General features: G+C 44.4%; 1 protein-coding gene across 4 annotated transcripts in view; it reads right to left on the bottom strand.

Moving 5' to 3' along the window:
• Positions 1-27,693, bottom strand: part of ADAMTSL1 (ADAMTS like 1) — a 1,118,714-nt gene that overhangs the window by 77,279 nt on the left and 1,013,742 nt on the right. For all 4 annotated transcript variants that reach the window (XM_042244881.1, XM_042244882.1, XM_004004390.5 and 1 more), the window contains 2 exons: positions 19,965-20,144; positions 15,771-15,905 (listed from right to left, as the gene is read on the bottom strand). In XM_042244881.1, the coding sequence (XP_042100815.1) occupies positions 15,771-15,905; positions 19,965-20,144 (315 nt within the window). The remainder of the gene's footprint in view (positions 1-15,770; positions 15,906-19,964; positions 20,145-27,693) is intronic.

The raw sequence follows: 27,693 nt of genomic DNA, 5'->3' as shown, positions 1-27,693 counted from the left end.
TGCTGGCTTATCGCTCTTGATACCATTTCAAAGCATCACACATTAGATATACGAGTCCTTGCCATGCTCCAGAAGGGGCCTTGAATGAATTCTTGGTCTTATCTCCTTGGCAACAAAAGTTATAGGGAGCTCATTATTTCTGAGCAGATACTGCCACCAGAGAAATGGAGAATTCCATAATCACAGTGGATTTTCACATAAAAAGATGCTTGACAGAATGATGGTTTTGGAATGAAACTTGTCTTTACCTCTCAGAGATAAAGTATTAGAGGTGAAGGATAAAAGAGAGTTTGAACTTTCAAACAGATACAGACATATGACTAGGTTATGTTTCTAGAATAAGAGTACGATTATTGTTATCATCATTTCTTCCTTTGGCCTAACCTAGCTCCGGCCTGATCCACCTTCTAAAATGTGCTTTCATGGGCTCAGGTGGGTAGGAAACAGCAGATGGTAGACAAAATCCTTTTTAAGCTGTATATGTTTTCAAAGACAGTGCAGATTCTTCTCTGTTTTCAGGAATGTTACCTGTATTCCTAGCATGGGGGGTGTCCTGGCAAAGTCTGTCTCAGGATGCTCATGAAAACACTGAAAGGAAAATAAAACTTAGCTCTACCAATGTGATCCTTATTATTGGGATTTTAAGGGTGCTGAAATGCAATTCTAGCTCCCTCCCCTGCTCGCCTTTCTGCCAGCAAAGGGAGGAAGGTTTCCCAAGTGGTTAGCCCTATATTTGCCTCAGATGGGAGGCCCCGACCATAAGCTCTGTGATGGTTAAAAAATCATGAAATTCTTAGCACATAGTGGAATTAAGCCAGTCTCCAATCCTGATTTTATTCATTTGTTCTTGAACAGTTAATACATGATTCAAAATTTAAAAGTAACAAAAGGGACACCTGCCCCTTTTTTGTCTCTTTCGGAGTAGGTGTCTGGAAAAGGTCAGTTTTCATTCCAATCCCAAAGGAAGGCAATGATAAAGAATGTTCAAACCACCGTACAATTGCACTCATTTCACATGCTAGTAATATTATGTTCAAAATCCTTCAAGCTAGGCTTCAACAATACATGAACTGAGAACTTCCAGATGTACAAGCTGGATTTAGAAAAGGCAGAGGAACCAGAGATCAAATTACCAATGTATGCTGGATCATAGAAAAAGCAAGGGAATTCCAAAAAAATCTACTTTTGCTTCACTGACTATGCTAAAGCATTTGACTGTGTGGAGCACAGCAACTGTGAAAAATTCTTAACGAAATAAGAATACCAGATCACATTGCCTGCTTCCTGAGAAACCTGTATGCAGGACAAGAAGCAACAGTTAGAACTGGACATGGAACAATGGACTGGTTCAAAATTGGGAAAGGAGTATGTCAAGGATGTTCTTTCAGAGCTGTTCTTTCTCTTCATCTACTTCATACTGCTATTTCACCATTCTTTCTATGTCATTTTTTTTTAAACTAGGTAAGAAGTTCCTTGACGTCAGGGGTCACCCCTCTATGCTTCTTTGCTCCTACCTAGAACCTGGTACAGGCTGAACCCTTCAACAGGGCACCTGTCTCCTGCATGATTCTCACCAGTAATTTACACTTGCAATAGCAAAAAGTTCTGATCCTATAAGGAAGAACTTGTAGCAGATCATAGTGAAAAAGAGAATGGACTTCCTGGTTCACAGATTTAACAGGGATGTAAGGGACAGAGGCAAGGAGTGAATAAATATTAGGATCCACTTTAGACCAAGCACTAAACTGGAAAGGTTGTATATGGGATCTCATTAATTAATTTGGTGACATGGGCATTATTGCTATGATCTGGATTTAGAAAAGGCAGAGGAACCAGAGATCAAATTGCCATCAAACTGCTGGATCATCAAAAAAGCAAGAGTTCCAGAAAAACATCTACTTTTGCTTTACTGACTACACCGAAGCCTTTGACTGTGTGGATCACAACAAACTGTGGAAAATTCTTCAAGAGGTGGGAATACCAGACCACCTGACCTGCCTCTGGAGAAATCTGTATGCAGGTCAGGAAGCAACAGTTAGAACTGGACATGGAACAACAGACTGGTTCCAAATCAGGAAAGGAGTATGTCAAGGCTGTATATTGTCACCCTGCTTATTTAACTTATATGCAGAGTACATCATGCAAAATGCTGGGCTGGATGAAGCACAAGCTGGAATCAAGATTGCCAGGAGAAATATCAATAACCTCAGATATGCAGATGACACCACCCTTATGGCAGAAAGCGAAGAAGAACTAAAGAGCCTCTTGATGAAAGTGAAAGAGGAGAGTGAAAAAGTTGGCTTAAATTCAACATTCAGAAAACAAAGATCATGGCATCTGGTCCCATCACTTCACAGCAAATAGATGGGGAAACAATGGAAACAGTGACAGACTATTTTTGGGGGCTCCAAAATCACTGCAGATGGTGACTTGCTCCTTGGAAGAAAAGCTATCACCAACCTAGACAGCGTATTAAAAAACAGAGACATTACTTTGCTAACAAAGGTCTGTCTAGTCAAAGCTATGGTTTTTCCAGTAGTCATGTATGGATGTGATAGTTGGACTATAAAGAAAGCTGAGCGCCGAAGAATTTGCTGCTTTTGAACTGTGGGGGGTTGGAGATAAGTCCCTTGGACTGCAAGGAGATTCAACCAGTCCATCCTAAAGGAAATCAGTCTTGAATATTCATTGGAAGCACTGATGCTGAGGCTGAAACTCCAATTCTTGGCTACTTAATGTGAAGAACCGACTCATTGGAAAAGACCCTGATGCTGGGAAAGATTGAAGGTGGGAGGAGAAGGGGACGACAGAGGATGAGATGGTTGGATGGTATCATTGATGTAATGGACATGAGTTTGAGTAGGCTCTGGGAGTTGGTGATGGGCAGGGAAGCCTGGCATGCTGCAGTCCATGAGGTTGCAGAGAGTTAACACAACTGAGCAACTGAACTGAACTGACCGTTAGGGTCTCCCCAAATTCATGTGTTGAAATCTTAATGCCCAGTGTGATGGTATTAGGAGGTGGGACCTTTGCTTAGGGTCATATGGGTGATGCCCTCATGAACAGGCTAGAGTTTTTATGAGAGACTCCATAGAGATGTGGAGTCTGTGAGGATACAACCAGAAGGTGTGGGCTATGAACCAGAGAGGGGATCTTCACCCAAACTCGACCATGCAGGCACCACCATCTGAACTTTCAGACTCCAGAAATGTGAGAAATAAATTTCTGCTGTTTATAAGCTACCCCTCTGTGGCATTTGTTACAGCAGCCCAAACAGACTGAGACAGTTATTTATAAAGGAGGAAGCAGATGCTAAGGATTTGAAAATGGGTGTTTTGGTTGAGGCACTGTCTCCTTTGCTCTACAAAGTGTCCTGGGAACCAGGGTAGGAGGTCTTGGGTCCTGGGACTGCCTTCCTTTCTGCCATGTTCCCCTGGGTCCTGAGACTGCTGTAAAACTGCCTCCAGACACAAGGTGGCACAGAACCAGCATGGATATTTTCAAGAGCCGGTTCAGGGTTGAGGAAGGATTTATTAGGGAAAGTGTAGAGTTCATCATTTTCCCACTGATGGAATTTCAATACCTGTCTATTTCAGGGGCATCCAACTTATTCAAGTGATTCTTGTTAAACATGGTGAGGAGGGCAGATGGGCCTGGGAATGGTGTCCTGGTGCCAGGAAAGGGCAGGGGCGAGGGTGAGGGAGTGTTTCAAGGTCCCCATTTCCTGACTATTTGGAGTCTTAAACTAAGACCATGCCTGAATGCTTGCTGTGGCTTGGAACAGTGGCTAGGCAGGGGGATTTACTGCCTTGCTTCTTGTGTCCAACTATTTTAAGGGTCACTTATGCTCTGGTGTCTTTTTAAATTTATGGATGTTCACTCCAGTCCAAAGAACTGTTCTACTCCTTCCTGCGGCTTCCTCATAAATGCCCTCTGAAATACTGATTTAGTTTTACGCTATATGTGCTATAGCATTTCTGTACTTCCTGTGGGGCTCTGTTTCCTACTTTGGGTTTTATTAAAAAGAAAAAACACAAGAGTACATAAACATGTGCCATAAACAACCACAAAATGCTGACCCTTTTTCTTAATAGCAAAACATATTCTCTTTGTGGGCAGAGCTATAGGAATTCAAAAGTGTTTTCTATGTGACATAAAACCTCAGGCTTCCAGTATAAATGAGGAAACAGATGCCAACTTATGCCTCTTTGAAAAAGGTCAGGATAAGTTCTTTTTTCCCTTTCCTCATCAAGTATGCTAGCCTTCTCCTCCATGTTTTTCTTTTTTCCTGGTCTTTCCTCTACATCACTTTCCTTGCCACACCTGCAATTTCTGCTGGGGTGTGGCCCCCCACTGTGGATTAATTTTTACCTAACCTTTGACCATCAGAATTCGCTGTTCTCACAACTGTCTACAGAGAGGAAGTAGTGACGATCTTAGTCTTCCGAACTATCACATGGAAAGTGCTTTCCCAACAGATGTGGTCTAGGGTACTTGCTGACTCTTGCCATGTGAATTTCCTCATAACTGGGTTCAGGAAGTGCCCGATCCAGTCTCTACCAGAAGAATCAGGAAGTGCACAGGGTGGGGTGAGGGTGGAAGTATGTGGAACAGATAATAAAGCTATGGTTATAATAGACATGAGAGATGGAAATGACTCAAGAGGACATCAAGCCAAGGCTCTGCTACCTTAGCCCTGTTTCAAATCGCCTGAGAATATCTATGCAGCTCTTTCTTCTCCCCAAGACCTAGAATCTAACTGGTCGACATGACACGGGTGAGAAATACCTTTAATAATTCAAGGTATGGGACTTCCCTGGTGGTCCAGTGGTTGAGAATCTGCCTGCCAATGCAGGGGACTTGGGTTTGGTCCCTGGTCTGGGAAGATTCCACATGCCTTGGAACAACTAAGCCTGTGAGCCGCAACTGCTGAGTCTGCATGGCCTAGAACCTGCGCTCTGCAACGAGAAGCCACCACAATGTGAAGCCCATGCACCACAGCTAGAGGGGAACCCCTGCTTGCAGCAACTAGAGAAAAGTCCATGCAGAGTAGCAAAGAGCCAGCACAGCCATAGCAAATAAATCAGTAATTCTTAAAAACAAAATCCAGGGTATAGTAGGTTCAGATTCTCATCAGTGATCTACAGCAGGGGTCAACAAACCCTAGGCTGAATGCCAAGTCCAGCCCGGTTTCTGAAAATAAAGTTTTACTAGTCCATGGGCACATCTATTTATTTACTTACTGTCTATGGTGCTGTACTCTACAAGGGCAGACTTCAGTTCTCTGCAACACATACGGCCCTCAACACATAAAGAGTTTCTTATCTGGCCCTTTACCAGAAGAATCTGCCCAACCTTGCTCTAGAGCAAGTGCCTCAGGAGATAGCCAAGGAGAGGTCACGCAGGCTGGTTTGCTACAGAGAGGCTGCACAGAAGGGCTTGACTGTGCCTTGAAGACTTCTAGGATTTAGCTAGAGAGGAAGGGGCACAGGAGATAGTATTCCAGGCCAGGAAGGCTTAAGACCACAGCAATTAGTAGGGAAAAGTCTGCCTGGAATAGAGGGACTCTCGTCAGCTCTCTCTATCCACAGTGGAATGGTTGCAGGATCCCCCTAAACCACCGTCCACAAGGCTCTAGTTCCTTAGATAAAATGGAATAGCACAGTCAGCCATCCATGTCTTGGACTCCCCATCTAGGGAGTCAACCAACTGCAGATGGAAATTTTGATCTGTGGTTGGTTGAATCTGTGGGTGTGAAACCAGCGAATAGGACCAATGATATATTTTTCAAAAGGGAAAGTGGATCCAGTGAAGTTCAAACCTGTGTTGTTCAAAAGTCAACTATATCTGAGATAGGAGTAAGATGGAAGGATGGATATAGAGGCTAAGTCTGAACAGCACAATGCCTAAAATATTCTAATTGATGAAACATATCATTTCCCCATACCAGCCTCTTCCATGGGTGAAAGAGGGTCAAGAAGTAACTTTTAAATTCCATTCACGCTCTGAGAATCCATTTTTAAAAGTACTGATGCCTAACTCCACCCCTCAGAGATTTTGTCAAAATTGGTCTCAGGTGGAACTTTACTTTTATACTTCCCAGGTGCCTCTATTGTATAGTTGGGAACCCCTCCCTCAATGGAGGAAATGGCCAGGCACGTGCCTGCAGAAGCCCAGCTCAGGGCCGGGTAGATGGAGCAGGTGGACGACACATGTACGTCAAATGAAGCCAGTAATAATGGCTTGTAGCAGGGCCAGCCTGATAAGCCCAGGCTTTACTAGAGTCAGTGCTATACCATTCAGTTGGCCACATGGGTGCCAATAAAAGAAAACACTTCTGCCCGCCCTTGCCTAATCCTGGAAAAGCCTATGGTGCTTGATGCAATATTGAGCCTGTTTATAAATTTGGGCCTTTATAGATTTCTCTCTCTCTGTTACTTTAAAGTGAATATTTACAAGGCCTTACACAATTTTCCCTCAACCTTGTTGCCTCTGATCTCTCTCTACCCACAACCCTGATGACTGTGCTCCTGCCACCTCTCGCCAGCCTCCTTGTTGCTCTGGAGCACATGTGCCTGTCTCAAGGACCCCAAGCTCGCTCTTTCCCTGTGTGGTACACCCTTGTCTTCTTTTCCTCCAGACATACACAAGGCTCATAGTTCATATTCAAGTCTCTGCTCAAGGATAATTGTCTCAGTGAGTCCTCTCTCAACCACCTATTTTGATACTGTATCCTCTTCCCCATACAGGCACTATCCATCCTTCCTCCCCTGCTTTTGTTTTTTCCTTATGGCACTTACCACCTTCTAACATACTATGCCATTCACTTCATTCTGTTTATTTTCTATTTCCCCTACTGTAATGTAAGAAGTATGAGAGAAGGATTTGTATCAGTTTTGTTCTCTGCTGCATCCCCAGAGTGTCTTCAACGGTGCCCGGAACATAGAAGGAACTCAGTAAGTGCATGTTCATTACCGCAGTGCTTGGAACGCTCATCCTTCAGGGCTGAGTTTATAAAGTTCTCCGTTAAGCCTTTTCAATTTCCCCTTTCCCAAAGAAGGAGACCTCCCTCCTCTCTTCCCTTGGATTTCTTCTGCAACTCTTTAGTTTTTTTAATCTCTCCTCCTACCTCTGAGCTCCTCCAAGGCTGAGAGGAGGCAGAGGATCTAGGATCAATGGAGGCTGGACTGATAACTGTTAAGGAAATGAATCAGGATTGAGCAACAGAAGCTTTGGACCATCCACTTTCTCCAGCTCTACGCCTATGTAGTTCGCCATTTCATTCGAACATTTTGACTTGAATGGTCTGAAAGGAGTCCTCACCACATAGGAGTTACATGAGTTGCAGTGAGAAAAGCCTAAAGAATCAGATGCTTGAGAATCTATTGGTTGTATGGATTATCTTTCCTTTCCCACGATAATCTGACCAAGTCCTGTCCACGTTATTTCCTACATATCCTTGAGTTCATTCACTCTGTTCTCTCCAGCTCTCTAGTCTAAGTCATGGCAATCTCTTACTTACAAAACTGTAACCACTTATTAAGTGGTATGATGTACTCTGTCTAGTGTTTTCTCCCAGAATCCACCCTCCACACAGAGGCCAGAACAAGCTTTCAGAAACATAAATCAGAGGATGTCTCTCTCCAGCTTTTAAACCATTCAGAGACTTCCCATCACATTTGGAGCAAAGTGTGAAAGTTTTACTGAGACAGGCGGGGATCTGGGAGTCTTCGCTGCAGTGCTGTAATGCTTGCACCTGGACAAACCTCTCCTGCAGCAGCAAAATATAGAGAGACTGCATGGGACTGAAAATAACTACATACATGCAGCAGTTAGAGCAAATTCTCAACAAAAGATACAAAGATACCACAAAACCCATATCTGCCACTTCTAAAGAGCCTGGAGCAAAAACAGGGTGTTGGGAGCAAAAGCAGGGTACTGAGTATGCCCTCTGCACTCACCACCACCAGAGGGAATGGGCGAAACACGTAAGCCACCTCTCCAGCCCAACACCTGGACATACTCCTACCCTCCCCCCATGTAAGGAACCAGCTTACTCCCCCTCAGCAAGTGAGCAAACAAGGGAACCTGTTCTTCTTCCCTCCTGTGGCAGCAGGGGTCCCAATAAAGCCCTGTCCGAATTTCTTCTCTGGCCTCTAGTCAGTTTCTATTGATTGGGGAAGGCCAAGAACCCTGGTTGGTATCATTACCATGGCTTAGAGCATCCTCTTCAGACTCATCTCAGGCCACTCTCTGCTTAGTTATTCCTGTGCATGCCAAGTCACTCTAGTCATGTCAGACTGTTTTTTTTTTTTTTTTCAATGTCAGACTCTTTGTGACCCCCATGGACTATAGCCCACCAGACTCCTCTGTCCATGGGATTCTCCAGGCAAGAATACTGGAGTGGGTTATCATGCCCTCCTCCAGGGGATCGTCCCAACCCAGGGACCAAACCCGTGTCTCTTACATCTCCTGCATTGGCAGGTGAGTTCTTTACCACTAGTGCCACCTAGGAGAGTGAAAGTGAAAGTCGCTCAGTCGTGTCCGACTCTTTGCGACCCCATGGACTACACAGTCCGTGGAATTCTCCAGGCCAGAATATTGGAGTGGGTAGCCTTTCCCTTCTCCAGGGGATCTTCCCAGCCCAGGGATCAAACTCAGGTCTCCCGCATTGCAGGCAGATTCTTTACCAGCTGAGCCACAAGGGAAGCCCAAGAATACTGGAGTGGGTAGGCTATCCCTTCTCTGGCAGATCTTCCTGACCCAGGAATTGAATGGGGGTCTCCTGCATTGCAGGCAGATTCTTTTCCAACTGAGCTATTAGGGAAGCCGCTAGTTATTCCTGTAACAGTTCCTCAAATGCTTTTGGTTTTATTGCTTCAAAAACCATTGCTGGTTTCTCCGCCTGGAATTCCTTTGTTTGAAATGGCCTTTCTTCACCTGGACAACTTCCACCGCCTCTCCCAAACTCAGCCCAAATATCCCCTCCTCAGAGAAACCTTGTCTACAGCTCAGACCAGGGGTGCTATCCTGTCACAGGCCCCACAGAGCACCCAGTTCTTTCCCCTTTTATCATAGTCTTAACTTGAATTACTTTCTTCACCACTAGAATTCAAACTAACACATAACAGGCTCTCAACAAATACTGAATGAATGAGTTAAGTACATCAATCTGTGAGATACTGTCTTCTTTAGGCCCTGAATTACTTTCTTCTTGGTAAGTCACAAGACATGAGAAAAGGCTTGTGTAGAGTGGCTCTCTGAGGGGCTGGCATGACATGACTTCCAGCGGAGATGCATAGGAGTCTCTCTGACTGGCGTTGGAGCTTACTCGTTCACAAAGGACCAAACCTTACGCATACCCCATGAGAAATTCCAACAGGTTCCTAGGACCTAAAGAGGGTACGAGCAAAGGTATGAACTGCTGTTCTTAAGCCACATATAACTATGTGTTGTTATTTTGTCACTGGATGCATCTAAGGTCATCTAATCCAGACAAAAATCCAGGGACTTTACAATAAAATTCTCTCTCTTTTCTGGCCCCCCTGAAGAAGTCTACTCCTGTACGTTATGTTTCTATTCTGTAAAACTGTAAAATAAAACTTTTAGAAGAAAATACTTTGAGACCTTGGCTGCTGCTGCTGCTAAGTCGCTTCAGTCGTGTCCGACTCTGTGCGACCCCATAGACGGCAGCCCGCCAGGCTCCCCAGTCCCTGGGATTCTCCAGGCAAGAACACTGGAGTGAGTTGCCATTTCCTTCTCCAATGCATGAAAGGGAAAAGTGAAAGTGAAGTCGCTCAGTCATGTCTTGACTCTTAGCGACCCCGAGGACTGCAGCCCACCAGGCTCCTCCATCCATGGGATTTTCCAGGCAAGAGTAGTGGAGTGGGGTGCCACTGCCTTCTCCGTGAGACCTTGGAGTACATAAATATTTTTAAATATAACACCAAAAGAACCATCTATAAAAGAAAAATATTAAGCTGAACTTCATCAAAATTAAAATCTTCTTCCCTTTGAAAGACACTAAAAGACTGAAAAGACAGCCATTGACAGAAATCATATTTCTGATAAAAGACACATATCCAATATATAAAAAGAGCTCTCAACACTCAATAATAGTTAAATTAAAATAAAAAATTCAACTTAAAAAAAAAAAAACCCAGGGCAAAATTAAAGAGACCTTTTACCAAAGAAGAAATCAGGATGGCAAATATGCACATAAAAAGCTCAATACTATCAGTCATTAGGAAAAGACAAATTAAAACTACAAGAAGAAACTACTATACACTTAGTAGAATGTCTAACATTAAAATGGCCAACTATACTGCCTGCCTGCAATGTGGGAGACCTGGGTTTGATCCCTGGGTCGGGAAGATCCCCTGGAGAAGGGAATGGCTACCCACTCCAGTATTCTTGCTTGGAGAAGTCCATGGGCAGAGGAGTCTGGCAGGCTATATAGTCCATGGGGTTGTGAAGAGTCAGGCAGAACTGAGCGACCCTCACATACTGTGTGTAGGTGAGGATGTGGAGAACTGGAACCTTCATACACCTCTGATAGGAATGTAAAGTAGTCAACCACTCTGGAAAACAGTGTGGCTATTTCTTAAAATGTTAAACGTACACTGACCATATAATGCAGCCATTTTACTCTCAAGTATTTAATCAAGAGAAATGAAAGCATGTGTCCATACAAAGACTAGCCCTTTAATATACTCAGCAGCTTCATTTGTAATACCCAGAAATGGGAAATTACCATTCTCGTCCCACAGGTGAGTGGCTGAGCAGGCTGCAGTGCATCTGTACAATGGTCGCTAATCAACAAGAGAAGGAAATGTGCTATTGATGTAAGTTACAGTGCGGGTGAATGTCCAGATAACTGTCCTGAGCGAAAGCAGCCAAGCTCCCCACAGTATGATTCCTCTTTTTTTTTTTTTTTAAATAACAATCTAATCTATACTGACAGCAGATGAGTAGTTACTTGGGGCCGGGTAGGGGTGTGAAGGAACAGTTACAAAGGGGCACAAGGTAACTTTAGAGAATGATGAATATGATCATTATGTTGCTTTTGGTGATGGCTTCATAGGTGCATCCATATATCAAAACATCAAATTTTAGACTTTATATATGTATTACTTATTATATGTCAATTATCTCTCAAAAAGGCTATTAAAAAACTTACATGTCACACCCCAATATTCACAGCATTATTATTTACAATTGACAAGACACGGAAGCAACCTAAGTGTCCCTCAACAGATAAGAATGGATAAAGAAAATGTTGTATGTCTATACAATGGAATATTAGCCAGCCACAAAGAAGAATGAATTTTTTGCCATTTGCAACAACATGTATGGACCTGGAAGACACTATACTTAGTGAAATGGGTCAAAGACAAATACTGTATGTTATCTCTTACAAAAATGAATATAACAAAACAGAAGCAGACTCCCAGATATAAAGAACAAACTAGTGGTTACCAATGGGGAGAGAGTAGAGGTGAGGGACAAGAAAGGAGTAGGGGTTTATAGGTGGCACTAGTGGTAAAGAACCTGCCTTCCAGTGCAGGGGACAAAAGAGACCTGGGTTCATCCCTGGGTTGGGAAGATCCCCTGGAAAAGGAAATGGCAACCCACTCCAGTACTCTTGCCTGGAAAATTCCATGGACTGAGGGGCCTGGTGGGCTACAATCCATGGGGTTGCACAGAGTCAGACACAACTGAGCAACTTCAAGTACACACGTATCCCTTGGAGAAGGAAATATCAACCCACTCCAGTATTCTTGCATGGAGAATCCCATGGATAGAAGAGTCTGCCAGGCTACAATTCATGGGGTCTCAAGAGTCAGATACGACTTAGCGACTAAACCACCACTAGGGGATTAAGAGGTACAAATTACTATGTATAAACACCATTAAGTGAAATATGTTACAAGTAGTACTTAGAGTACAGTTTCATTTTAGATAAAACTATATAATGTATATATTAATGACTAGGAAAAAGATACTTGTGCTGGTTACTTCTGGGCTAGGTAATTATAGATGATGCTCATTTTCTTCTTTTTTCTTCTATTTTTTAATTGCTCTACAATGAAGATGTATCACAGTTATAATAAAAACCCCAACAAAAGTTAGTTTTTAAAAAATATCAATGGTAATACCCTATAAATGGTACTGTGAGGAATATTAGTCTTGGGCCTTAGTGGCCAAAATAAATATTTAACAGAAGGCTGCAAAAGGGTTTAGGTGCTGTGGGGAGGCTTGAGACACTGCTGCTCTGAAAATGGAACCCTGTAGGCTACTGCTTGGGTCTGGACCACCACAGGTGCTGCGTTGCCAGGCTGTGGTGCTGGCCTTGCCTCCCAGAGCAGTTGGCACTTCAGGCCTCCCTGCACAAAGAACAGCTGGAAAAAAAGGACAAAAAAATTAGCATCTGCCTTGCCTGGGACAAGGGATTCAGTTAGACTGGGTCAACTCTGCTCAGCCGAGCCTCCACTGGACATTTCCCACGTCTGGGTCAGACACCAAAGAATATGAGGGTGGCAAGGACCCACTCATCTGAAGACTTCATTTACAGTTACAGAAAGTGAGACTCAAATGAGCCCACGGCCGTGTCACTCAATCAACATTCCTTCTTGAAAGCTGTAACAGTGGCTAGAAGTGAAATCAATGCTGTACTATCTGAAAACCAAAACAGCCATTTCTGGAGTGGACTCACCCTCTGGGAATCTTAACACTCAAACCGTTATGGAGAAGAGTTGATGCTGACATATGGCTTTAAAACCCTCAAATCTCCCTTCTCCCCTTCTCTCATGAAAACACAAGAATCTAGCCCATGAGTTACTGTCCCTGAGTCACAGAACCATGGAGTTCTTTGAATCTGTTGTAGCAGACTGTAGTTGGGAGAAATACACACACATGAATCTCCACATTCACTGGCTACGATGGGGTTAGCAAACGCTTTTATCCTATATATCAATTGCCACATGCTTGGTTGGAACGTTAAAACGAATTCCAAGGCAGAGCCTGAACTGAGTGAGTGTCATGATTGATTAGGGGTTGTCTTGGCTGTGGAAGGGGTGATTAACAAATATGTTTCCCACTTATTTCCATCCTGGTCTAGAAAATCTGTTACCCTCAACCTAGTGTTTCTTCATTAAATCTCTCCTACTATTGATTACCTACTCTTACGGAATGTCAGGTTAATTATTTCAAATATTACTTTAACTACATCATTTTACTTAAAAAAACTCTAAAGATCTCTCCTCATTTCTCACATAGAAAATTTACCCCCTATATCTAATAATTAAACTGTTGTGTCTGAATCTTTGTGACCCATGGACTGTGGTCCACCAGGCTCCTCTGCCCATGGAATTCTCCAGCAAGAATCCTGGAGTGAGTTACCATTCCCTTCTCCAGGGGATCTTCCCGACTCAGGATCAGACCTGGGTATCCTGCATCACAGGCAGATTCTTTACCATCTGAGCCATCAGGGAAGCCTCTGATAATTAAGGTCCTCCATAATTTGATGCTATGTATCACTCTGAGCAGTCCTTCACAGAATACCCTCTCTGGCCTCTGGCTTATTTCCTATATCCAGAATACACACTGGTCAGAAAGAGCCACCAACAGGAGCTAGGGATTGGAGCTAGATCAAAGGGGAACATGTGGGCAAACAGATCATGCTGAGTCACTAGCCAGGGAGGCCTGTGACGGGCAGGAGGCTGTTAGAATGCTTGTGGTAAGGGTTGGAGTCACACCTGTGTGGACAAGCTCTGGCTGAGGCTTGCTCCCTGTGAAGGCCTAGTTTCTATCCCCGCTGAGCTTTCTTAAAGCAGTGGGGTCTTACAGCTGTTCTTGAACAGACACCTGATGCACATCCCACACGTTTTAATCTCTGGGTTCATGGCTTGTTTTCTTCCCTTTGTGTCTATTTGAATCCCCACCCCCACCCTTCAGTGCTCAGCATCAAAACAGAACAATGAGGCTCTGGCCTGTCTCCAGCGACTGGTTTCTCAGGGTCCTGATACCTGACACCATTCCCTAACTCATCTCCACAATTCCACGTGGCTCTCTCTTAGTTCTGCGGTGTTCCCAAGTCCATATTGCTTATATGGACTTTATTGCATTCAGGGACTTTATGGATACTGCCTCTGATACTCAGGTGGAGTGGTCTGAATGTGAACGAGGACGTTAAGGTGTCTCTTAACCATTAGATTTAAATACCAGTCTAAGGTAACAAAGCACCATAAACTAGGAATGGAATTCAGCAGCTTAAAGCACAATAAATTCTTATTGCCCATGGCTAAAATGACACAAAATATTATTCCAGAATAAGGGAGAAAGAAAGTAAAGCTATCATGGAAAAATATGAGCAGGTTAACTTTTCTGGCATGCTTAATGGCACCTGAGCAATCCAAGAGTTATTGAACTTGAAAATAAGCAATTGCTGCACACCCTGCTAATGACTGGGCAATGATAGTAAGTTATGACACTCTCTCATGGTGATGAACCTAAAATAAAAGTTTACAATGCACACATTTAATCTGGAATAAATTTACCATTCATAATGCCAAAATAAAAAAAAGAAGCAGGTTTAAATGCCTATGAATTCTGATCAACGTGATGTGGAAAAAACTCAATACCAAGTTTGTTATGAGAAACAGAATAGGGCTACTCATTACTATATCTATGTTTTAGTTTTATCCAGATCAGAAACAGAAAAACCAGAAGCTTTTGCCATATGCCTGTATGCATTCTTTGCTAATTTTAGATGTTATCAAAAACTGAAGGTAATCTTTCTGTGCTATAACCCTAAAGATACCAAGCCTTGTGGCCATGCTGATAAGTTAAGATCAATATTACTGAGAAACCACTGGCTTCCTGTCCCCTGTTAGCTGGCACAGAGAAGAGTAGAGGAAATTTCAACATTGAGTCAAGGGAAGAATTCTAGCTGCCATGACCAACATCTGGGGCCACATACAGTTAGCATGAAGACTTTTTCCATTTTGTAGGCCTGTTTTTCCCAGGCCTTTGAAGGCAGAAGAATTCTTTTCCATCTAGACCATATCTAGGGGTCATGCTGAGGGTGGAGGTTGCTCTGGCATCCCCACAGCTCTGGAGTGAGGGGCCCAGAACATGGATGCCCTAGAGCGAGTTTCTACTACAAGAAGGTGTCAGCCTCATGGGCAATAACTGGGTATAGGCTCCCAGTGACAGATGACAGGGAAGGTGCCCCTGGCGGAGTTACTGAAACACTTGCCTTGAGGAGTCTGGGTTGTTTTTAGGCCCTACCTACAGAAGGAGGTTTACATAGACTGCCGGGATTAAGGGAGGTACTAATACCGCAGTTTTCTTGTTGAAAGCTGGTTATAGCTCTATTGAGGTAAGAAGAGGTCATGGAGGAGTACTGGGATACAGCTGGTGATGGGGAGAAGAGATGCAGGAGCTGTTTTTCACTGCTGTATCTGTTCTCTAAGTCCAGCACCATCAGTCTGATTGAGAGGATCTGGACTGTGGCACCAACCCAAGAGGATTCAGAGAGGAGCCCTTTCGGACTCTGGCCAGGCTCAGGTCCAAACTAAGAACTGAATTCACCTCATATGGAAAGTCAGCCAAGTTTCCACTGGTAAATCTGGATTCTGTACACAATTTAGTGATTTCCTGTTGGCCACCCCCCACTTCTGCCTCCCTCCCACCTGCAAGCAGTCACCCATCCATAAATCCTGTCCAGCCCTGGATTTCTGCCCAGTGTTCCAGAGGGTTGGACTCACCAAGGAGAGCGGAATTCCCAGGATCCAGGACCAGCTGTGTTCCCAGTGGGGATGTCAGCACCGAAGGAAGGTTCAGTCCAGTGGCTGAGAGCAGGGCCCAGATGTCGTCCAACTGTGTGGGGACGTGGGGGGGCTCTGTGAGAAGGAGGATGGGGCATCAGGCAGGTTAAAGCATAAAGGCTGTGCTAAGGGGACAGGGAGAGGCAGGCATGCATGGAAGTGTGTCCACGTGTAAGGCAGGTGTTACTATTATTACCTCTAACATCACTTTGCCTAGAGAGAAGGTGTTCCCATCAAGGTGAGTCTGAATTTCAAACATAATACTTGATGCCCGAAACTGTACAGTCAGTGATAAGAATCAGGCATGTTGATTTCTGGAGTTCCTTCCTTACTGTCTACCACTTTCTACCACAGGTGCTCTATAAACACATAGCTAATTGGAACTATATTATAAAGACATTTTGAAAAAGCCAAAGCTTCTCCAGAACTATATGCCAAGTCCTGTGCTGAAATAATTTTCATTCCTTGTTTCATTTAACTCTTAAAACGACCTTTAGAGGGAGAAACTTTGTTATTGCCCCTACAGGCAGGGATAAGTCACAGGAATTTCTTGTTTCTAAAGATCCTGTGAGTGGCTGTTTTCTGGGAAGGAAGGGGTACAGTTGGGAGGTTAGGGATTCATTTTGTGATCTGGATTTTTATGTCTAAGTAAGACCAGAGAAGCAGTTCAGGGGTGATGTGTTAGTCAAAATCTTGTCATGAGTCCGGGCTGATGTAACCAGGAATTAGTTAACCAGAGCTAAAAGTGACAGAAAGGGAAACACAGTGGCTTGCTTATGAATTTCCTTGAGCAAATAAAGAGGCAAGCAGCTGTTGAATGCAGTGGTAGGATGATCCCTCAATCTGCTGAGAAAGAAGCAGGACTCTGCTCCCGCTTCTTCCCGAGTCTCCTGGCGCACTGCAATTCATATCCAACACCAACTCCCGCCTTTTTCTCTAGAGCACTTGTTGGAGTGGAAAGAGAAGCAGAAAGGTTGTCCTTGTAATTGATGGTCATTTCAGCAGCGTTCAGAGAGGGCCTGCTGTGTGCTTGTCACCGTGTTCAGTACTTGTTAGAAATGGTAAATAAGTCAGTCACAGTGGGGCCTGGATCTACTTCAGAAACATGCCTTCTGTCTACTCTGCCTTTGACTGCAAAGACCATCACATACAGAAAGCAGTAATAAGCTTACATATTTATATATAAAAATTCAACATTATAAAGACATTATATATAGTCTATATAATTTGAAAATATTCTTTACGTGGTGTAGGGTAAAAACATCATGATTGGATTCAGGAACTCAATTTGAGGCATGGCTCTTTCATTCACTAACTTGGGCAAGTCACAATCCGTCTAAACTTTAGTTTCTTCATCTAAAAATGACTTTTTGAAAAAACAACCCTCATCATTTCCAAGGTCTCTTTCTACCATGGTTTTAGGAATTGATACTGATAGTTTTTTTTCAAAGTTAGACTCTCTTTTCTCTCACCCTTTTTAATATTCTTTCAAATATATTGAAATTGAATATTGAGGGAAATGGAGTTCCCCCAATAATACAGAAATGGGATATTCCTTCAAGAGTATTATAATTCAAGAAGGCTTTGCTTATTTATTAATAGCCAAAAGGGGAGGTTATGGCCCATCTTTAAAACCATTGATCTTTCTGGGCCAAATGTCAGCCCCTCCTAATGTCCTTACAGCTTCCGTCACAGTTTACTTCTTCGAATGTCCAGCTAATCTTTTGGGGGAAACTGTCAATTCCCCAAGGACAGAAGTCACCTCCTGTGTTTATCCTAAAGCTCTACATGGGACTCAGTGGCAACACTTAATGAACAGCCATTCAGTGGCTGTATGAACCCATGAATGAAAGTTGGCCTCATGACAATTCAGTCCTCCACAATACAGGTTAAGTCATGGGCCTCATGAAACCTCAGCTTTACACATGAAATCCCTCATTTAAACATTAAGCCACATTTGGGGCTGATTTAAAAAAAAAAGGAGAAATACTACTCCTATGTCCATAAAGTACCAAATAGAATAGGAAATACTATTCCTATGTCCATAAAAACTAACAAACTTTGATGAATAAACAGGACTTCTAATTGAGGAAATTAAGAACCTAAATAGTGTGGGGTTTTTTTTTCCCCACCCAGTTTGATTAAAATGGGAAGACTTCATGCTCTTCAAACTCCACGTTCACGGTTACACTGAATTAGCATTGGAATGCTACAGTTTTGGCTCCCAGAGCATACACACTTCATAGACAGAGCTACATTAGCAGCCACACTTCCTACACGTTCATCTCTGTTAGCAGAGGTGATCAGGAAGGTTATTAGAGAGGAAATCCCCACAGTAAGCACCATAACTCAGTGTGGGGCAACAGTCTGGGGCCCTGGGCTCCAGACGAGCAGCTCAGCCAGAAGAAACCCAACACAAAACAAATGACATCCTCCACGGAGCTGATTTTCTGCGGCTTCCTAATATGACTGGAGGTTTATGCAGCCACTGTTGAGAGGAAGACCCACGTGGGTCTCTGTGAAATCTGAGTGGGCAGGGGTAGACTCTATGCTTTGCTATATCATCACTGGGGTGTGAAAATATGAGTAAAGTTTATTTACTTTCCCTTGTGGAAGGCCATAATATACATATTGTGGCATGTAATTATTCGTATTTCTCATCTTTGCCCCCCCACCAAGAATGATGGCTCTTTCTTAGTGAGATAACTAGCATACATGCTCTAATAATTGCCTTTTTTTTTTAAAGTTTTTTTTTTTTTATGTGGACCATTTTTAAAGTCTTTCTTGAATTTGTTACAATATTGCTTCTGTTTTACATTTCGGTTTTTTGACTGCAAGGCATGTGGGATCTTAGGTCCCCGATCAGGGATCGAACCTGCACCCTCTGCACTGGAAGGTGAAGTCCTAAGCACTGGGCCATAAAGGAAGTCCCCTCTAATAACTGCCTTTTTAAAAAAGAAGACAAAAACAAGCTTCTTTACCCGCCCCTGACCAATGCCCAGCCTCTGCTGGGAAGAGAAGCAGAGTCTGAATCCCGGTGTAGATGCAATATGACTGATTCCAGCCCTGGGCATCAGTGAGTGCTGGACGGTGTCCCGGCAATTGCTATTATTTTTAAATAACGATTTTATGCCAGGAACTGTGTTAGACTCTTTAATCAGGGGTCCTTCTGTCTGGTGGTGCTACTGTCTGAATGTTTGGGTCCCCCAAATACATATGTTGAAATCCTAATCCCTTCAAGGTAATGATAAGAGGAGGCGGGGCCTTTGGGAGATGATTATGTCAGGAAGGTGGAGCCCTCATGATTGACATTAGGATCCTTGTAACAGAGACCCCCAAGAGCTTGCTTGTCCCTTCTGCTATACGAGGGTGCAGTAAGAAGCCACCATCCTGCTGCCATGGAGAGGGCCTCACCAGAGTCTGACCATGAAGGCACTTGGGTTCTAGACTTCCAGTCTCTAGACATGTGAAGAACAAACTTCCACAAGTTGTCTAAGCCACTTGTGCTCAGTTGGTCACTCCTGGCTGACTCTTTGTGACCCCATGGACCCCTCTGTCCCTGAGACTGCCCAGGCAGTCTTGCCCAGGCAAGAACACTGGAGTGTGCCATTCCCTTCTCCATGTAAGCCATCCGATCTGCAGCTGTTTCGCTATAGCAGCTGCACTGGACTAAGGAGAGGGGTACACACGTGCACTTAAGGTGGGCTCGACTATGAACTTCCCCATTTTTCTCAGCAAGGTAGTCTATAGTTTTTGTCTGAATCTCAAAGCAGTCCTTAATATAGAAGGAGTTAAGAAACTGCCTGTTATCTCTATTTGTACCTTCCCTGCCTGCCCACAATGGGCAATCTTGTTTTCTACACAGAGACCAGGATCTACGGCTTAGCAAGGTTAAGTGACTGCCCAAGGTCACACAGTGAGTAAGTAGTAGACCCAGTAGCTGACCTCTGCTTGGTTTGCTTGGCCCCTCGGTTTGTGTTCTCTCTACTGGGAGGCCCTAAGGTGGGGAAAAGGGAAGGAATATCCATTTTACCTTCATGCATTTAATTGGATCAGGGCCAGGAGGAGGTGAGGGTGGGTCAGAGAGTCACCCCAGTGGGGTCCACTGGGGGTGGCAAGCCTCATGGTGTTTACCTAGAATCAGGAGCTCAGTGCTCTCAGTCAGCTCCCCGTGCAGATTGGCCGCCCTGCAGGAGTACAGGCCTTGATCCAAGGAGGACACAGCTGTAAGCACCAAGGAGCCCTCGTGCAGAGGGGGAGGGGAGCCCAGTTTGCTTTTATTCCTGAACCATGTGACTTCAGCTTCAGGCACACCTAGGAGGAAAAAAAAAAAAAAATGCATCAGCCACTACATTCAGGTGACCTGGAGATATTTATAGCCTCTTGGTGGACCCGCCCTAGGGCTGCTCTGCAGGAAGCATCTGCCTGGGCGTCTTCTACGCTCCTTCGGCCAAACTAAACATGTCTCTGACCTCTCAGCTGTCTTGAGATCTTTTGCCTTTAAGAGCTTCCAGAGATAAGGCAGGAAGGGAAAGACTGGTTAGAAGAAGAGGAAGAGGGCAGCTGAGAAAGGCACTTGCCAGGGTGGAAGGAGTGAACCAAAAGCCTTTGGAGAAAACACCTAAGAATGAAATCTATGTATCAGTGAAAATGATTAACTTGACAACTAAATGAAACAAACCTAATGAGGAATAAGAGAAGGCAGGCTCGAAACAGCATACACTGTATGATTTCATTTCTGAACATAGAAAAGAAAAGCTGGTAACATCAGTCCCTGTTGTCAGCAGTCAGAGTGGGGGGTTCCTCTGAGGGACGGGGATGGAAGGGAGGTGCTGTCGCTGAGAGTGGGGACAAGGAACCTGCCTGCTAGTAGCTGTCTTTTGACTTGGGGGCTATGTTTGGTGGGCTTGGGACCTTTATAATACATGCACTTTTCGGTATAAACATTATACCTCAGTAGAAGGTTAAATGGGGTCCATGGGGTCACAAAGAGTTGCACATGACTGAGCGACTGGACAACAAGAAAGTTAAAAGCTACAGAATATTAATATATTCACGAACCAGACAAATGAAAGCTGCTAGATCCTTACCAGCACTCTATGTAGAAAACAAGCCTGTATTTTTTGAGGCCTAAGTATTTTCTTAGAAAAAGAGGAGATGGAACCGTGGCATGAGGTTCATCATCAAAGAAAAAGAGAGACCAAAAGGGAGTACTCTGCTCTCTCTGCAGTTCAAGTTCATTATTGAGAGAGAGCTGGGGAGAGTGCGTACATCTGAACTGGGGTGGGGCTCCTGTCTTCGGAAGTTAGGCTCTGTCCTCAAGGACTGTTAGGGGCTCAGTGCTTGTGTCCTCTACAAATTCGTATGTTGGAGTCCTAACCACCCTCAGGGTGATGTGGTAGGAGATGAGGTCTTGGAGATTTTTAGGTTTAGATGGAGTCCTCCTGAAGGCAGTGGCCATTGTGATGGCATCAGTGCCCTTATAAGAAGAGGCCCTCTCTTTCTCATTCTTTTCCCTTCCCTTTTTCTCTCTCTTTCCCTCCCTCCATCATGAGAGGACACAGCAAGAAGATAGCTGTCTGCAAGCCAGGGAGAGAGTCCTCCTCTGGGACTGAATGCTCTGGCACCTTGATTTTGGAATTCTCAGCCTCCAGAACACTGAGAAACAAACTTCTGTGGTTTGAGCTGCACAATCTGTGGTATTTTGTCAGAGCAGCCTGAGTAGACTAAGACAATCGAATGGCTTTCATTCCTGAGGAAGTTTCCCTGTGGGTGGCGTGCCGGTAAGCAGTCCTCAGTTTAGGACAAGCCTGCTGAGATGGCCTGCATAGGAGGCTCCGCGGGAAGCCCAGCTCTAGTGAGCTGAGAGACGGGAACCATGTGGCGTTAATTCACAGTCTGCAGGGAGTGGACAGCTCCGTTTCTGTACTTTCTAGCTTATTGACTTAGCTCACAATGTTTGCTCATGAAACTTGTGGACATGTATCCGGGGCATGTTTAGAAAGCCAAATCCAGGTAAATGGGGTCAAAACCCAGAATAGGCAGAGCTGGAACTTTAGTCCTGTACTTTCTCAGAGCTGGGGATGGATTTTGCCCTTGGGGCAGGGGCAGCCTTACCCTTCGTGGGCAGCCTACAGTTGAGAATGCAGACACCTTCATGGCATCACCTGTGTACCCACTGCTTGTCTCTGATGAATAAAATGTACTCAGAGCCTCCTCTGTAAGAGCCAGCTCTCATCACGAGCCCTGGAGCACTTGCTGCTCCCGGGATCCCAATGGCAGGAAGTGGGGCTGGCTGGGAGAGTGCTCTCCTGTTGCCTCATTAACAATGAACTATTCTGCATGAATTCACTGGTGTCCTGGCTGTCCTGCTGCTTCAGGTATGGTTTCCAGTAGTGGAGTGATAGCCTATGGAGGGTGGCCCAAGCGTTTGGCCAATCTGTAGAGCTTTTCTCTCCCTGTCTATAAGGAGCAGGAGAGTGACTCTCTGGTCCTCTCTTTTCGTTGTAGTGCAGATTACCCATAATTCAATGTGGATCCCTAGGGACTGGTGGACTGGCTGGAGGCAGATCTGTTAAAAGAGGGGGAGACTTGGGTACCACAGCCCTGATCCATCAGAGAGGGGCACACACTGTGTTACTTGATGCTCAGGTGCATGAGAGGGGCCAGGCTGGTGTTATTGTCTCTAAACACACCTGGAGTAAAGATGCAGGTGAGAGGCAGAAAGGCTGATTTTTCATTGCAACACCACTAGGGAGAGCAAGAGCATCATGATGCCCGGCCATGCCAGCTTAGACTGTGGACCCTGAGCTCTGTTTTCACGTTGGGAGGAAAAAAAAAAAATTCCATAGCTTTCAGGAGAAAGCCTCTGGAAAGAAAGTTGAAAAAACACCCCCCACTCACCCACCCACATCACTTCTCTCCTGAAAATGCAAGGAAAAATGAGGTTCTACAAACCAGCTTCTGCAAGTATTCACCCTTTTCCCCTCACCATAAACTGCTCACACATAGTACCCGTCAGTGGCACCTGCCTTGGACGGGGTCTGTGGGCAGCAAGTGCACAATCCCTGATAGGAACTGAGGCTGTCCTAGAGCGAGGAGGCAGAGTAAGAGACAGGGATGAGTGGGCTGTCAGTTCCACCAGGAGACGGTGGGGGTGAATGCTGTCTCCATGACGGTGCCCGTAGGCCATGACTTGGGTGTCTCCAGGGCCAACATTGTGTTTACATGGTCGGCTGCCACAGCCAGACTTGCTGTTCCCCTAAGTGACCTTCTTTGGTCAGGGTAGCCAGGGGGAGAGACAGGGATGGTGAGGAAGAGAAGGAGGAGGAGGGAAAGAGATGACCCAGGGATGGAGCCATTTCTCACATTTCCAGGAAGTGGGTGTAAGCTTCTTCCATTCTTGCCATCACTCTTGGCCTCATGCCCTTATGAAATCAAGTCTGTTTAACAGGACAAAACAGAGTCTTTACCAATAGAGCTGAATCCCTCAATTGAGAGCAGGGGAGTTCATGGGAGAAATGGACATGTTCAGAATAATGAAGGTAGATGGAAGGGACCTCCAATCTCTGTAAAACTGGGCCCACAGAGTGACCGCAGTGCTGAGGGAAGCCGCATGTTACAAGGACCATTCTGTGACAGAGTAGCAAACCTCTCCTAGACTCATTCAAACACAGACCTGCATCAATAATTTACCAGTGCTGCTGGTGTCACAGTTTGAAGGATTCCTGCCTGGGATTGTGTGCCTTAAAGAGAATGACACCAAAAAGATGCTTTGGAATGACAGCCAGCCCTGCCATGACTGATTGCGATGTATTACAAAGGTGGAACAAGGGAACAGGAAGAAAAAAGGAATGAGGCATCTTTTTTCTTTTTCTCTCAAGACATGACAATGATGCCTCAGAAAATATAATCAGCCCTCATACACGCCAGAGGCCCTTGAAAAGGTAACCAGATACACATGCCTAACCAAGATGCTTAGAACACCGAGACAGCAGGAATGCACTGAGGCCAGAAGCTATACGTATCCTGAACACATTAGAGGGAGAAAGAACATTAACTGAATATTTGCTATAAGCCAGACATTTAATAAACATGTCATACAGAATCACACAGTTACCATGAAGCATTGTTATCAACCCCATTTTACTGATGAGGAAATTGGGACTCGAAAAGATTATGAAATCTGCCCCAAGAGACATTAGTCTGGATTCCTGAATGATTACATGAGGACAGAGTCCCTCTCCACTTTGCCACCAATCGGTGACCTACAGATGGCAGGCAGGGATCCAAACTCAGTATATCTGATGCCATGAAACCCCCATCCTACCAAGTACATGACACTGTCTGCCAGTATTCGAGACTGCCTCCTGTGAGAAGCTCTGAATTGCTGCATGTTATCTCTGGTGTCAATCCCTAAATGCTTTCTGCTTTTGGAATTAACCTTTCTACTGTAATCGTAACATCAAGGTTATTGTTAGGAGGGAAGTTTCTAGAATCCATTGTTAGTACACTTCTTGGTGAGAAGCCTATCAGGTTGTAGATGATTTTTTTCCCTAGCCTGTTGTGATATGACAGCACATTCTACAGAAAGAAATGTTTGAAAAGTGACAAAAAATACACTCTACTGAAGAGCAAAGTGCACAGCTATACTGTTGACAAGTTAGCCAGATAGGCTCCACACTCTGGACTCCCTGGTATGATCTGTGTCTAAAATAGGAAGTGAAAGGACCTGCTTTTACTTTTCCTGCTCTGTGGCATATCTTATCAACAACACAGTGGTCTCCCTGCTGCTTGAAAGGATCAATAAATGAGTGTAGTCATAATGGGCTGTAACTTGACTTGATTATGAGGATTAGTGCTTTTAATATCCACTGAGCTGCCAGGTAGGGTGATGCTATAATAATCTTTTTTAAAATCCCAGATAGGATATTCCTGTTAACTAGACCACTTGTTATACTTGGAAGGCTGCCTGCACCCTGACACCTTGTCAACATCTTCAGGTGGGGCATCCACTGAAAGGCACACCTTGACATGATAAGTTCTAGAAATTTCTCTAAAGGCTTGGTGCAAGACAAGGGAAGAATATAGTAACTTAAATGTCAATCTGAGCGATTATTCTAAAGAACCATGGCAGTCTGGTAAAGAGGCTTTCAATCTTGCACATTTCTTCACACTCACTGTGACAGATGCTGATAGATATTCCTTCTTTTTTCTGGGTACCCAGCCTGGGCTTCCCTGGTAGCTCAGATGGTAAGGAATCTGCTTGCAATGCAGGAAACCTGGGTTCAATCCCTGGGTTGGAAAGATCCCCTGGGGAAGGGAATGGCAACCTACTCCAATATTCTTGCCTGGAGAATCCCACAGACAGAGGAGCCTGGCGGGCTACAGTACATGGGATCACAAAAGAGTCGGACACGACTGAGCGACTAATACCTCCTCCTCCTCAGCCTGGCAACATTCCCCAACAGCCCTTGGTAGCGGTGAGTGGCCATGTGATTAAGAAGGGATGTGAGAAGCAGTAATGCGTGCTACTGGCTTGGCCAAAAACGTTTGTTCCGGTTTGCCTAGTATCACCCTTAAAACCATTTCAACCATCCTCTACACTTTGTTTTCTCCTCGTCTTACTGACAGGGTAGAGAGAACCTTTGGGGAGACCTTTGAAGGCATGTATTCAGGATAACAGAACCACCAGTGTCCAGGGATGCTGAAGGACTGTGGGGGGCAGATCCCCTCCCCTTGAGCTGACCAGGACCACTCTTTGGACTCCTAGGTAGGCAAGTAATAAACTTCTATTGTGTTTGAGTCATCATTATACATTTGGGGGGTCTATCTGTTACCATTAGCCTTTCCTGGCTAATACACTGCCCATCATTGACTCCTCAACTATTTATTTCTACATGACTAGTCCTGACAATTTTATATCCTAGGTAAGTCTTCAAAAGCTTCCCCTGTTCCAAAATGTACCATAACCTAGGAAAGCATAAGATTTAGCTCCTGCCTACTGTCCCCCACCTCTCAACTACAAGTCACCCTACTGTCTTCTAGTCTCTCCATCTTACAGCCAAGCCAGCCACATTTCACTCTTTCAAATGCAACATACTCTTTCTACCTCAGGCCCTTTGCACATCCTATTCCCAATGACTGAAACTCTTCCTCCTCCTCTAACCCCTTATCTCACATTCCGTTTTCTGAATTCTTCTCCAATAGAGAACAAGTATGGGAGTGGTATAAGAGACTGAATCACTTTTCAAGAAAAAGCCTCATCATACTTGTTGTTTAATGGTTTTTATGTTTAAGGGTTGGGAATAATTTGTGAGTCTGCATTTTACATGTTGAAAGCATACATGTGCAAAAGATATTTAATGAAAAACTGCTAACAACTCAAACATGCAAGGACACGAGTTATTCTATGTAAATTATGTAATAGCCTTAAAATATACTATTATATAGCCATTGAAATTATGTCACAAGAGAGTCATAAAGGCCACTTGTAGCATCAAAGTAAAAATAGTTTCTTTTGCTATTTGGTATTATAGCTGTCAGTATTTCGACTGGAGACTCAGCTCAAGAATGATTTCTTTGTCCAGTAAATTCACAGACCAACAGTTTAATCAAAAGCAGGCTCTTTCCCATCTATGTTGAATAAAAGTGAAAGTGAAAGTGAAAGTCACTCAGTCATGTCCAACTCTTTGTGACCCCATGGACTATACATGTCCATGGAATTCCTCAGGCCAGAATACTGGAGCGGGAAGCCTTTCCCTTTTCCAGGAGATCTTCCCAACCCAAGGATTGAACCCAGGTCTCCCTCATTGTAGACAGATTCTTTACCAACTGAGCTACAAGGGAAGCCCATGTTGAATAAAAACCTTATCTAATAAAAGGCACAATGACAGAGACACATTTATTTTATTTAACTATGATTAATACAAATGGTCCTATGAATAACACTAAGTTTTTTGTAATGTAATGTGCATGGCCAGGCAAAAACTGGACCTTACAACCTAGGATTTCACTATCAGGTTACCAAGAGTGAATCTCTGGGTCAAGTTGGAGACATGGTACTGGGTGGCCCAGAAGAGCTGACCAAAGCTGTTTTGACTTTTCTAGTTTTCCTGTGATAAATTTCCACCTGAATTCTGGTTTTCTCAACCTCCTTCAGATGCTCAAGTCCTGATTTTGCTGCCCTTTGCTTCCCACTCTTTTAGTCCTACCAGTCCCAACACTCAAGAGGAGACCCAATATGGTCCATTATATTGGGAGACCCATCTTATCTCCAGTTGGTGTGCTGTCTTCAAGGCACATGTTCCTAGAGATCAGATGGGGAGTGATGGTCCTGCATAAAGGATCTGCCCTTTACCAGCAGTCTGCGTACAGAGCGGCAACTCATTCCTGGGACACCCTGATTGAGAGTACAGAGCCTGAAGGGATTTAGTTCTACAGGCTTTCACTGAGGCGGCTGGATGCACGGGCCAAGGGCCGCTTTACCAAGAAGAAGCTAGTGTATTACGACAGAGAGAGATTTATATTTTGGGCTTCCTAGAGCTACCAGAAGATTTCAGAGAAAACCAGACCTGTCTGTTCTTAGGAAAAAACATGCTGCAGAAGATCTTCCTCCTACTTCTAAAATGGGTTCTCTCTGGCCTTATAAATCACAGGCGGAGGTGAACTATCCGAAGCTGGGGCTGAGATCTAAGACGAAGAAACACCCAGAACAGGGGGTGCCAACGCCTGTCCTCTTTTCAGATAGGGTATGACGTGGGAACATTGGTTGGGGTGCCATGGGAAGGTATATCTGATGAGGACAGCAATCGGGGGGCTGTCGCTGGGCCCTGGCATGGGAGTCATCTATTTCCCCTTTGTA

Source organism: Ovis aries, chromosome 2, assembly GCF_016772045.2.
Source record: "Ovis aries strain OAR_USU_Benz2616 breed Rambouillet chromosome 2, ARS-UI_Ramb_v3.0, whole genome shotgun sequence".
In the NCBI taxonomy this organism is placed as follows: domain Eukaryota; kingdom Metazoa; phylum Chordata; class Mammalia; order Artiodactyla; family Bovidae; genus Ovis; species Ovis aries.
The sequence above is the reverse complement of the archived record's forward strand: the minus strand, read 5'-3'. Positions and strand labels throughout refer to the sequence as shown.